The sequence below is a fragment of the Vulpes vulpes genome, chromosome 13 (genome assembly GCF_048418805.1).
Source record: "Vulpes vulpes isolate BD-2025 chromosome 13, VulVul3, whole genome shotgun sequence".
Classification (NCBI taxonomy): domain Eukaryota; kingdom Metazoa; phylum Chordata; class Mammalia; order Carnivora; family Canidae; genus Vulpes; species Vulpes vulpes.
In genome coordinates, this window is record NC_132792.1 from 75209271 (window position 1) to 75222727 (window position 13457).

Here is a 13457-nt window from a genome sequence, read left to right on the forward strand (position 1 = left end):
TGAGTTAATAGATGCGGTTCTGAGCTTTGGATCTTCCAATTTTCTTTTGATTCTTGAGTTCTTTTCCTAAGACTTCTCATCAATACCATCTCAGGGAAGTGTTGTTTCCTTAGAACACCAGCCTAAAGTGTCTGGAAACAATGGCAAAGCATTGTTATGCTTTGGAAGATTTATTTGATGGATCTTTGGCACATAACTGGAATGAGGTAACCATTTATACTTTATTTCTTTGAAAGTATTGCCCAATATTTTTAATTTGCCTATAATTTTTTTAAAAAAGAAGGTATACAGTATCTGAGGGAGGGAAGCACTTTTGAGCTTCCTACTCTTTCCCTTGTGAGGCTTTCATCTGTTGCCAGATGCATACTTCAAGTGGCTCCTTGGGGGCCACCACTAAGAGATGAAGGGGGTCAATTTGCCTGTGGAGGAGGAATAAAAAAAGTTAGAGGTTCGGAACTGTGTTGGACATTCTTCCCAGCATTTAAATGCTAAGTTAAAGTGCTTTCTCTAGATGTTTTCATTGTTCCTTGGAAATATTCTCCACTTCTCAACTGCCTCTTAGAACTTTTTCTGTCAAACTGGCACAATTTAATATTTATTTATTTATTTATTTGTCACCTTATTTCAGGCACTATTTAAATGATGGGGGGTGCAATGTTACATTTAGAAAAAGCTACTTAGCAGTTAATTCAAAAAATGAGGCAAAAAAGGGATCCCTGGGTGGCTCAGCAGTTTGGCACCTGCCTTCAGCCCAGGGTGTGATCCTGGGGTCCTAGGATTGAGTCCCGCATCAGGCTCCCTGCATGGAGCCTGCTTCTCCCACTGCCTGTGTCTTTGCCTCTCTCTCTCGAATAAATAAATAAAAATATCTTTTTAAAAAATGAGACAAAAGGATATCAAAGATAAGAAGGCAAAGTGGGAGAAGCCTGAGGATAATAGAAGGAATGTGTGAAGCAAGCCATTTCACAGTGGGTAAGAAGGAATCTCAGATTTGACTTTCGGCTTTTTAGACACCAAAGCGAAAGGAGAATGTCATCACTATGAGACACTGTCAGTGAGTATATTCAGAGTAAAACTTTCTCTGGAACCGAGTGCGTGAAGAAAATATTTCTTATGGATCTTCACTATAAGAACACCAGGAACACCGTTAACAGTAAACATAATAGAAATCACAGGCTGTTCCTAATAAAGAGAACAAGGTGGTGAGCTGTGGGCAGTATAGCAAACTACAGTGAAGTTTTCGGAGCGCCAGTGAGATCTGGGCTGCGTGCGCACAGCTGAGAGATGGGGATGGTGACTCGGGGGCAGCTGGACTGCACACACATCCTTCAAGGGTACTTTATAAATTGAGCATCTTCAGCTGAGCTTTCATAGGACATGAAGCAGCAGCAAGATGGCTGGACCACATTGACTAGGGTCTGAAGTGCATTTATTCTAAATGGCTCAGGAAGCTGGAAAAGTATGTGTTTTCATAATCTGAGGAGCAAGGGGCTAATGCTCATCTAAAGCCTGAGAACCTACAATGACTTGTGTCTAAAGAATAATCCACCTGAGTTCAGGTCGGTGGTCAGTGGAGGGTCAGGGAGGGCCTAGAGTCATGTGAGGTCTTCTCTGATGATGTGCCAGCCCGTAGTCCCCTACTTTAAAGCTTGGACACAGCCATGGTTCCCTGGATGATTTTTTTTTAATTTTTTTAAATTTTTATTTATTTATGATAGTCACACACAGAGAGAGAGAGAGAGGCAGAGACACAGGCAGAGGGAGAAGCAGGCTCCATGCACCGGGAGCCCGATGTGGGATTCGATCCCGGGTCTCCAGGATCGCGCCCTGGGCCAAAGGCAGGCGCCAAACCGCTGCGCCACCCAGGGATCCCTCCCTGGATGATTTTTAAAGCAGGTGTAACCTAATATTCCCCAGGCCCTAAAAAGCAATCAAATTGCAATAAACTATAAAGTGCATATGACTTTAAATGTCTTGGTGTGCTATATTAGGTTAAAATAAGTCCAAATCATTCAGGCAATTGGTTGGATTACATAACATGTTAGGAGAATTTGACCTACAAACCAGTTAAAACATGGAAGGTCTACGCCAAAAACGTTTACATTTATTTTAGAAGAATTGATCTTCTCCATCCTTGCCATAATTAAATTTTTTTTTCACGCTAATTTCTTAAAGACCCTTAGTATTCTCCTTGATAATAAAATTCAAACATCTGTACATGAATGACTGCTTGCTTTTCTGTTCTTTGTGGGACAAGTAAAAGTTATAATGGTTGACCTTTGCATATGTTCTTATATTTAGTAGACCCTCCTAGTTCTTTCCCTGTGGCAAAGTTCCATGGTCTAAATATTGTAATACATTATTCTTTTCTGGATAGAACACTGTCTAACTACTTACAGCCCTTTATAAATTGAGCATACAAGTATATACATCCCTTATAAATTTATACAGAACATGAAGTATTATTATAAATTATGTAATCCCTAATTATGTATATTAGGCATAGATCTGTACTGAGTAAAGAAAGCATATTCCCTTGCTTTTAAATAGGTACACCCTATAAAGAAACAGGGCCACTGAAATAGTCCTACTAAAATATTTAGTGAAAATTTTATATGGTTTCCTTGGTCAACAATACTGTCTAGTCTAACCCAGCACTCTGCTTCTACTCTTTATTCTATTGTGTATGTATCTGTCAAGGAACTTTAGTGTACACATTTAATTGATAATTTCAAATCAGATTAAATATCCATGGGTAAAGATAGCATTATAATGGTTAAGATAACATATTCTAGAGCCAGAGAGCTTGTGTTTTGAATCCCAGCTCTATTGCTTATTCCTTAACCTCTTCATGTCTTGGCTTTCCCATCTATAAAGTGTGGTAATAAGTGTATCTGCCTCTTGGGATCCTTAAGAGAATCAAATGAGTTAATATTTTCAAGTACAATGTGAAATTCAAAGTGCATCCTCTCAGTTCCACTCAGTGATGGAGGCTCTTAAAGACAATGTATCGAGAGGAGGTTGGCAGATAGATTGATGGAAATAGATAAGGTAATGTACTCATGGAAAAAAATTACAAAGAGATTGGCTAAAATATCTACCCCTCCCAAAATAAAATAAAATAAAATAAAATAAAATAAAATAAAATAAAAATCTCCCCAAATTCCAGAAATCATAATGAAAACATAGTTCACTTACTCATTAATTGCATGAGAATTTATTGAGTGTCTATTATGTGTTAGATCTTGTCACATATTTCTTATTTGAGGTCTCATTTCATGACCATACCTTCCCCCAGGCTTCTAGGTACCTTTTGTTCTCAAGCATCCTCCAAATGGCCCCATCTTGATCAAGAGGCTTGAGTGTCGTCACTAACATTGGACGCCAGGGGAACGTAAATCCTAACTAGAGCTCAGTACCAAGAACCTGAGCTCTCAGAGTCTTCTCACAAGCATCCATGACTTAACAGCCAAAATTAAACTCTTGATTTTCCTGCTGGAAGCTGCTGCTCCTGTAGGCTCTCTCATCCCAGAAATGCCACTAGTTGCCCAGCTGCTCAAGCAGAAAGAGATAGTCTTCCTTGATTCCTCCCTTCTGTCATCCCCTTCCTCCCATTCATCACAAGCACCGCAGATCCCACCTACAAAGCATATGTTGAGTTGAATTCTATTAACCCTACTTTCACTGCCGTGGGGCAAAGGACCAGCAGACAAGCCGGGACCCCAGCGATAATCTCTTAACCAGTCTTCTGGTTTCTGCTCTCTCTCCCTCTCACCTCATTCTCCACTCAGAACTGAGTTATGCTTTTGAAAAGTCAACCAGATCACATCAGCTTCCCTGCTTAAAATTCTTCACTTGCACGGAGAATGAACTCAGGCTCTTTATGAGGTCCCCCAAGACCTGTTCCCTCATTCACTGTGCTTTCACTCAAAAGGGCCTTCTTACAGTCTTGGGAGCAGAATTCCCATTCCCTTCCCACCCCAGGCCTCTGTGCTCTCTACTCTCTTCTCTGGGATCTTCAGTCCAACCCAATCCCAAGCTGTCCATTGATGCGTTCAAGCCTGACTTTTTACTGTGTCAGTAAAGTCTTAGATCAAAAGAGGCTTCCCAGCGAGGGTTCTCAATATACCCTGCTTGTTCCTTTCATGGTTCTTCATATTTTATCAGTGACTCCTTGCTTATTGTCTGCCTTACCAGATATCATGTAAGAAAATATCATCCTCCAATGTGGAATTCTATTGCAAAGAAATAGAAAGGAAAAACAATTTAGCAAAGAGAGCAATAGAAGTTTTCATTTGCTCGAACCAGAAAAATTTCAAATGCTGACAGCACTAAGAATGCCTGTTTGACAGATAACCCATGCTCCCTGGTGCTGTCAGAAACAAGTCTGGGATTGAGATCCCACTCATCTGAGAGAAGATCCTACGGTAGGATAACAACTATAAGACTTGGTGCTCAGAGTGCAATACAGTTCCCCAGATTCCGCCAGCCAGTTCAGAATAAATCCTGTGTCCTGGGTATTATAGATGCACTAGTGTGGTCCTAGGCCATTGTTTATTGTTTCCTTAGGAGCTGTGTCACACTGTTGACTCATATTCAAGTTGATCTAGGTACTAAAATACCTAGATCTTAGTTTTCGGTTTGCTTTTTTTCTTCATTGAATCTCAGTCTTGTGACATACACTCTTCATCGATGCCTGCATGGCTCACTTCTATTTAGGTAGTTAGATACTTATAATGAAGCAGTAAGTACCCACAAAATGGCCACCTGCTTTATCAAGCTTGATGTAAACTTTCAGGGCTTACATTTTTCACCATGTTATTGGTGAGAGTCATCCGTGTCATTTTGGTGGGCGTGCGGCGTATTTCTAGGGTTTCCAGGGCTGCTGTGCCATGTGCCATGTTCATCTTGTGCGTACCTCCCTGTGTGCTTGTGTTTGTCTCAAGTGTGTACCTAGGGATGGGATTGCTGGGTCACAGACACGTGAAGTTCACCTTCGGTGAACAATGAACTATTTTCCAGAGTAGTAGTAACCCCAGGGCAGTATAAGAGGCTAGAACTGTTTCAGACAAATTTTCAGTTCTCTCATCCTTGCTCTCATGAATTCAATCCTATTAAATGCAAACGCAGAAGTTTACATTTATTCCCCCTTAATTGTTATCGTGTCTTTGGTTTGGATTCATTATTCGGGACAGTTAAAATCACCTCACATCCTGCTTCTGTCTTCTTTAATATAAGCTACCGTTCCCAGCTTTAAAAAAATACATAAAAAGCACTTATATTCCTTCTATAAAACAGTGATGGGAAGCAACTCCATTCATTGAGCACCTACTATACGTTCAGCACTTTATTATTTATTGCATTCATTCTCACAACAGAGATTTTATGTCTATTTTATTGAAGAGGAACCTGGGGCACAAAGAAAGTAGGTTGTGCGGGTTCAAGAACAAGAGTCAAGGCCAGCATTCAAACCCCAAAACCCATGTTCCCTCTCCTAGATCACATTGCTCCTTATCCAACTCTACATAGGGAACACAAATTCTGTGTTCCTGGGACTCTAAGCCACCTGCCAGCACCTCAGCTCTCCTCCAATGATGGTTCATAAGGTCACAGACAGGGAATAGATATATGAGTAATCAACATAATTCATGTCGTAACTGTTCTCACAGCACTGGGTATGGGACGAAGCATGGGCTCTGCAGTTCTTTCATAGCAGGAGGGTTATACAGCCTCTGTCAGTGTTGAGGGTGGCTTCAGGTAGCCTCTGTAGGCCTCAGTGCCTTCCCATGTGCAAAGGGTATCATGGAACATGCCCTTTAGTGTGCAGTGAGGTTTAAGTGAGAAATTATTTGCAGACATGTCCAGCAGCACATCTGGAACGTAAGGGCATTACATTAAATGGTAGTACTCTTCTGCTTCCTTTTCTTCCAAAGGAATTCAGTCCTGGAACTCTTTAACCCACCTTTTTAGAATCTTGGGAATGGATTTGGGTAAAAATTCAACATTTCAAATTAAAGTATAATTTTCACTTAGCAAACCACCAATTTAAACGTAAAATGACTCATCTTGTCACTGTCTCATATTTTCTGTTTGAACTCAGATAGTCTGACTTTTTGTAGGTTTAGAGAGTGATGAAGAAATTAGGCATTTGGATGAAGAAATAAAGGAACTGAATGAATCCAACCTTAAAATTGAAGCAGATATGATGAAACTTCAGACACAGGTAAAAACAACAACAACACAACAGAAAAGCTGTTAGTATTTTTAAAGTGATCACAATCTTTAGTGGAGGCAAACATTAAACTGTTAAACATTCATTGCACTACAAACTAAACTGATCTCTTACGATGAAAAAAACTGAGCGTGCCTCGATGACACTGTTACTGTAAGGCTTGGTATAGCTGGATCACCCTGGGCCATCATTGATTGGGTACCTGTAGGCAGAGCTACTCATATTTTTGCCTTGGGTGCAGTAAAGCCAATTGTCCCATACCTAGAGTCCTACACAGCACATGTGCTTGAGAAAAATTGTTACGAGAAGATATGAGAGTAGTTAGTTTTATTCAATATTCAAATAAACAGAGCACCTTTGCACATTTAATTTTCCTAGAACATCTCTGAATGTGTATTTGTTAGAAACGATTGTTTTTGGAGATTTTTCTGGACAGACTCTTTACTGAAAAATCCAAGCAATTTCTCAATTATATATTCTCCCGTGTAATATCACCCCATCCCCTAGATTTATCCAAATGGAAAATAAAAGTTCAGTCCAGTTTTTTTTAAAAAAAAAAACAAACACTAATAATGACTATATTACAACAAGTCAGAAGGAAAAGAATAATGAGCCAAAGCCTGCAGAAGTTCCTTTCCCTCTTCTGCACTCTCCTGAAATGAGGGGTTCGGGGGCCTCTGTGGTTACTGACTCTCAGAAATCCTCACTCATAGCAGCTTAAGACAGAAGGTTTCAGTCCATTTGAAACACAGGTCTGGTTTCCTTACCCACTGTGACTAGTGTCATAATCTTTCATCAATAGCAGCCAGATCCACAAAAGAGCTTGATGCACTGGTTTACAAATCATAGGACCTCCTCTTGAGAACCATTAGTGAAGACAGCAAAAGCCTCTGCCCTCAGGCAGCTCAAAGTCTAGAAGGGGGACACAGATAATAACAACAAAGAGTCATAAATGACTAATTACACTGTATGGGACAAGGCGACAGGGAGAAGCAGCCAGGTTTCAATATAAAATAGGCTAGCCCGCCTCAGGAGGAAGGACACATGTTGGCAAAGACTTGGCGAAGCTGAGGGAGGTAGTCACATAGGTACAGGGGACAGTGTTTCAAACAGGAAAAACCACAAGTGCAAAACCCCTAAATCTTGAGAGGGCTCAGAGTTCTGAGAAAAAGCACAGTGAGCACTTCTGCAGGCAAGCAAACAAGGAGGGGGAATCAGAAGAGATGAGTCCCTGACGTAACACGTGGAGCACCCCAGGCCGTATTAAAGATCTTGGTTTTTATTCTGCATCAATGCAGAACCATTACAGGGTTTTGAGCCCATAGTTAACCCAACCATGTTTGACCTATATCCTGACTCACATTTTAAGAGACTTGTATTGGTGGCTGCATGGAAGACAGGCCAAAGAGATTGTGTGGGGCCAAGCCAGGTGCAGGGCTGCCCACGAGAAGGCAGTCACAGTCACCTGGAAAGCTGGCCCAGGGGCCACCAGTGCAGGTAGGGACAGTCTCCATCTTGGGTATTGGGAAAGAGAAGCACAGTGGATTTGAAGTATGAGAGAAAGAGAGCCTTCAGGGATACCTTGAAGGCCTGAGAGATATTCAAGTTGGGAAGGTGAGGACTGCTTGGACATACTGAGCTTGAGATAGCCACCATGTAGCCACACGGAGATGTGGAATTTGCAACTCATGGGAGAAGTCCGGGATAAAGACAAAAGCTTGGGAATGTGATCCCCAAACTTAGAGCAATATGAAGGGTTGCAGTTTCATGAGGAGAAGGGGCAAAGTACACATCCCTTGGCAGTTCGGCTCGGCTGATGCCTTTCTTTGAGAGGGAAACATCTTGCGCTGCTCAGATTCAGCAGCTCACATTCCCAAGTCATTTCAATTTCAGATCACATCTATGGAGAGCAACCTAAAGACAATAGAGGAGGAGAACAAGCTCATAGAACAGAACAACGAGAGCCTGCTGAAGGAGCTGGCCGGACTGAGCCAAGCTCTCATCTCAAGCCTTGCTGACATTCAGCTCCCACAGATGGTAAGTGCAAGGCAGGACGTCCGCTGCTCCATCACAGTGGCAGCGTGCGGCCCATCCCCAGCCACCAGGTACTCTGACTAGCAACAACCTCCCTCATGGGCACCGTGACACACACAGACGGTAAATTACCTTAAGGCCAAGGGTTTTTGATACTGCAGCAATCAAGGGTGAGAGTTTATTTAAAACTTGTTTTATAATGTAATATGGGTGTCAGAGGCCAAAGCTCCCTAAAAGTTTGTTTCCAAATAGAAAGCTTAGAGGGCTTACAGCCATTTGTACCATCCACCCAACTCAAGAACCATAAAAAAATTTTAAAAAAAAATTTAACTTGGTATTAAGGAAGAATATACTTTAGGAAGAACATACTTCAATTCTTATGTGGAATAAAAAAGTGAGCAAGGCATCCTTATTTTCAAAATCTAAACATATATTTGAGTTATGACAGCTACTTAAAATTCATAGACAATTAGTTCCTATCATATTTTCATAAATATAACAAACATTTGGAAGAGAGGCTACATTGTTGAATGCTTTTCATTTCCTTAATGCTTAGAACAAATTTTCTAAAGCTGCAAATTTTATATAGAGAATGATTTAAAGAAGCACTTATTTAATGAAAAAATATGATTGATTTACTTGAAAGCAATAAATCCCTCAACTTACTCAATTTTGCAGCATGGAGCCCTCATCTTATTCAATCCCAAATGTGTCTCTTGACAATAAACAAAATCAATAATGTAATAATAACACAAAGGAAAATAAATTACTTTATGACCAATATTAAGGTAAATTATTGGATATTATTATAATATTATTTATGAACCCTTGTCTAACTCATACTTGAGATTTGTATTCATTACAATTTTTTCCTTCACAAGTGCCATAAAAATAACTGTTATGGTACAAGGGAATTTCACCTTGTAGAGCTGTCTGCGAGGCATCCTAGTGGTGATTTTTAGGGCTGATTACAGCAAACATTCACGCAAACACCTAAGACTGAGCCTTGGCCTTCCCATTCTGTAGTTGAGGAAATCAAAGCTCAGAGAGTTCATTCATGTGATCAAGGCTCCAAAGCCAGATGAGCCCAGCATTGCTATGTGGCCTCGATCCACTCCGTGGCCCGGGTCCTCATCCAGTTATGAACACTCCAAGAAACACATGATACAGCAAAGGCAGAAACTAAAAGGGAACAGAAAACTGTGGTTAGTCAATACTTATAATTCAGATCAGTATTTTGCTGAGCACAGCAAAATTATCTTCCAATTTAGCAAGCCTACCTTCTAAATAACAGCAATAACAGTAACATCTTTTACAGCTAGAGTATTTAGACCCTTTTCGAGTCCTTCCTTGCAGGTATTTTGTGAATGCAAAGAATTTTTTGAATACATGTGAATGAAAGCACATATCACATGTATTCAAAAAGGGGAACACGCAGGCACCAGGAAATGGTTCGTAGCATGCCCTTCGTGTCATGCATTTCCCTTCAAGCACACATGTGATTTACACAGATCAGGGGATCACTCTCTGAAGTCTCACATTAGGCAAAGGTGCTACCAAAACACACAAAGAAGACTAAGAGATAAGTGGATCTGGACTTGGTGAATCTGATATACTACCCGGAACAGAGATAGAAAAATACAAGAATATATTACAATGATGCCACAAGGGAAAAATGTACAAAAAGGTGTCTGAGGATGAAAAAGGAAAAAAATTCCACCTGGTTAGTGAGCAACTGGCTCAGATCTTAAAGTCCTTAAGTTCCAGCCCAGGGCTGTCAAAAGAGTTCACGGAAATTTCGCCTTCCTCCGTGGCTTCTGAACATCCCCTTTGGCAGAGAGAAGGCCTGTGCTGAGCCGAGCATGTGCCATTGAAGCTGAGACGCCTCTGGAGAGAGAGTAGAGCAGCTTCCAGGGGTCCCGCTCCATAGCCAGACCTCGACCTGATGTGGCTCCAAAGTGCCCACAAAATACTGACAATCACAGCAAGCCCATGGACGGAGTAAAGAGGGAACGGATGAGTCACTGCACACTCAGCCCCTCTCCATCTCCCCAGACTCCAGCAGCCTTCCCTCTCGGACTCTGGGGCCTCTGCTACTCTTTTGTGTTACTTGGTCCTCCTTTTGTCCCTGCCCGGATCCCTCTGATGGGTTCAATGTGTTTGTCTTCCTTTAGGGGCCTATCAGTGAGCAGAATTTTGAAGCCTATGTAAATACACTCACAGACATGTACAGCAATCTGGAACGGGACTATTCCCCGGAATGCAAAGCTCTGCTGGAAAGCATCAAACAGGCAGTGAAGGGCATCCACGTGTAGGAGCACAGCGCTGCCGGGCACCAGGAACTACCCACGGCCGGAGGCTGCCGCGCTGCAGTTACAATTGCAACATTGCACTAATTTTTTTCCCCCAGCTGACATAAAAAGGAAAGAAAAACTATGATAGACTCTTTGGATTAAAAGCAATGCAGTCAAATACTAGATCTTATTTATTTTCATATGTTTTAATTTTATTTCTTCATTGCACTCTTTTGGGTTTGTTTGGGGTTTTTTTTGTTTTTTGTTTTTTTTGTCTTTTTTTGTAAAGTATATGTAAAATAAATGTGACATTTTTATATTTTATTTATTTCTAATCAAAGAGTTTTTTATCTTTTAGCTGCATTTTGAAGTCTGCCATATTTTTTACAAGTGTGTTTATTAATTTATTTTCCAATAGAATTTAAATAGAAATGCTGTTCTCAAATCACATACCTTGCTGGGTTTAAATGAGAAAAAGAAAAGTGAGACGTAACTCCTTGTCTAAGGACTGCACTAGGGTCCAGTTTGATTTTTATTGCACACTTTTTTTCCTCCCTTTCACTGGCTTTTGTATTTATAAATGGGCTGGCCTGAGGTGCAGGAAGAAATCAGAAGATCGATGGCGCCCACTAGCGGGAAACGCGCACTCACAGAAGCACAGTGTGCTGGGAAACAGCCTGTTCAGAATTTGTTAGCAATAATTAAATATAGCAATCAGCAAAGTATTCGACTTGGCTGGACGGTTTTAGTTAATATGAATTATTTATTTGACATGTTTTAAAGAAACATAAGCTTTTTTAGTGATGCAGATTTGTCTGTTTGTTTTTCAAGTCATATCAGATAGTTGGCAACTCTTATCCCAAGATGAGAAATAAGACTTGATGTGACCAGCCAGGCTTTCCTGCCATATGTTGGTACAATATACAAGTGACAATATTGATGTAGATTTGTACTTAGCAAATACAAACACATCCAAATGGAAAATTTTGTAGATACCATATCCCTTGAAATAGCATTTATCTTACTGGGTGAACTGGAAAGGAATGGGAAATATAATAACACACGAAAAAACACATTACTCCGATCTAATTACTTTAAACGCTGGTGACATTGTCTTACCCTCTTTAGGCAACAGGAAAACTTTCGATTTGGTTAAAAAAAAAATCTTTCCATAGAACTACAAGTGCTACAAAGTATACACACTCACACCCACAGACACATACCCACAGATAGACACACTCACACAGACTCACACACGCATGAAATTGAGCCTGAAATCTTGATTTTCTGGATGGATCAGAGTTTAGTAGTTGCTATAGTAAAGGCAATGTCTATTTCAGGGATTGTAAAGTAGTTAAGCATTGTTTCAAAAGTTTTTTTATATTTATTTTTTTTAAGAAAAAGGTATAGACAACCAGCTAAACTGCCTTTTTGGTGTGCACACACACCTCGTGTGCAATGTGCCTCCGTGTAAATGGACACTTGAACTTAGTGTGGGCTTAATTTTCTGTGCTATAACAAAAGTGTTTATTTTTTATTAGCCTCATGGATATGTAGATTGAATGTGATGGCACTCACAGGCTTGATATATTCCACTGTTATTACTGTTACCTGCACAAATTGAAAGTAATATCAACAGTAATTCCACTTCCATGACACTGTGGTCATTGTTATGTACTAAGTGGGGATTATCTTCGGTTTGGGGTTTATTTGAACCCTTGAATCTTAGTTTAGTGAAAATGAGATGTCTGTTCTTAGGTAGGAACGGTGTTTATTTAAAAATCAATTTTAAAAAAAGAGCTACCATATGTGCTGTCTATTATAAATGGGACACCAAACGAAATTTTCTATTAAAGTTATGTACTTGCAAACATTTTGCTATACAGTACTTAATAGATGCATACGAATAAGTTCACTTATTACAAAGACAAAAGTTTAATTTGCTAAATATTTTAACAAGTTTGTTATATATTTTATTTAATTTAAAAGAAATCTCTTACCAACCTATGTATTTATTACTATAATTTACTATGACTTCGGGTTAATTTATTTGTGTTTGCATAGTGTGAGCAGACTGTTTTGTGAAGTATGTTTGTATTTATTTGCCTCCTTTGTACTTGATGTGTTTTGTAATGTGCACTGATTTTTTTCCTTTCAACTCTGTTAATGATAGATACTGTAAATTGGGTCTTTTGTAAACAACAAAAAGGCAATGATGTATGCATTTTTTTTAATTTGAAGTAGCTTGTTTGTATACTGTTTCTTCAAACAATTAATATTTCTTACATCAAAGCAACAAAATTGTGTTCAGTGCTGTACATTTGGTGTATGGTAGGAAATAAAAATTGATAATGAGTTTTGCTGTGTTGTTTCTCAGGGTACTATATGGAGACCATTCTCACCATTCCATGAAAAGCACTGTCCCAGAGGAGTTATGCTGAGGCAGACTGCACCGGAGTCAGGTTGCACCGATGCATTTCAGTTCTCCCAACCTGGCTGATTATTTCATCCCAAGTGGACAGGATTTTTTGCCAGTTAAGAAGTTGTCACAGCCTTTGGTTCAGCTTACACATCCAGAACAGAGAATACCTTTGATGTAAGGGAAAACTTTGCTAGCACCAAGAGGTGATTCACCTGTATCTAGTGAATGATAAGATATAGGCCCCACCCTGCTAATCCCACAATTGCTTTGGGTACTGAGTGTATCTCTATATTCATACAAGCCAGCTGAACTCAAATTAAAGAAAGAAAAAGAATAATTAATTCTTGACAGCACCTCCTTGGCTTGTGTGTTTTTCCTATCTAATGTCAAACAGCTTAATTTAATTTTCCAGTTTCTGCTCAGAAATACACATCTCTAAGACTAGTTAACACTTTATACTCAATGTGGTAAGCCC

At 39.9% G+C, this 13457-nt stretch overlaps 1 protein-coding gene across 9 annotated transcripts in view; it reads left to right on the forward strand.

Moving 5' to 3' along the window:
* The window catches only part of ST18 (ST18 C2H2C-type zinc finger transcription factor), a 290499-nt gene extending 277584 nt beyond the window's left edge, over positions 1-12915 (forward strand). For all 9 annotated transcript variants that reach the window (XM_072734747.1, XM_072734745.1, XM_026011271.2 and 6 more), the window contains 3 exons: positions 6120-6223; positions 8126-8269; positions 10441-12915. In XM_072734747.1, the coding sequence (XP_072590848.1) occupies positions 6120-6223; positions 8126-8269; positions 10441-10581 (389 nt within the window). In that variant the 3' untranslated portion in view covers positions 10582-12915. The remainder of the gene's footprint in view (positions 1-6119; positions 6224-8125; positions 8270-10440) is intronic.
* Positions 12916-13457: the final 542 nt, after the last annotated feature.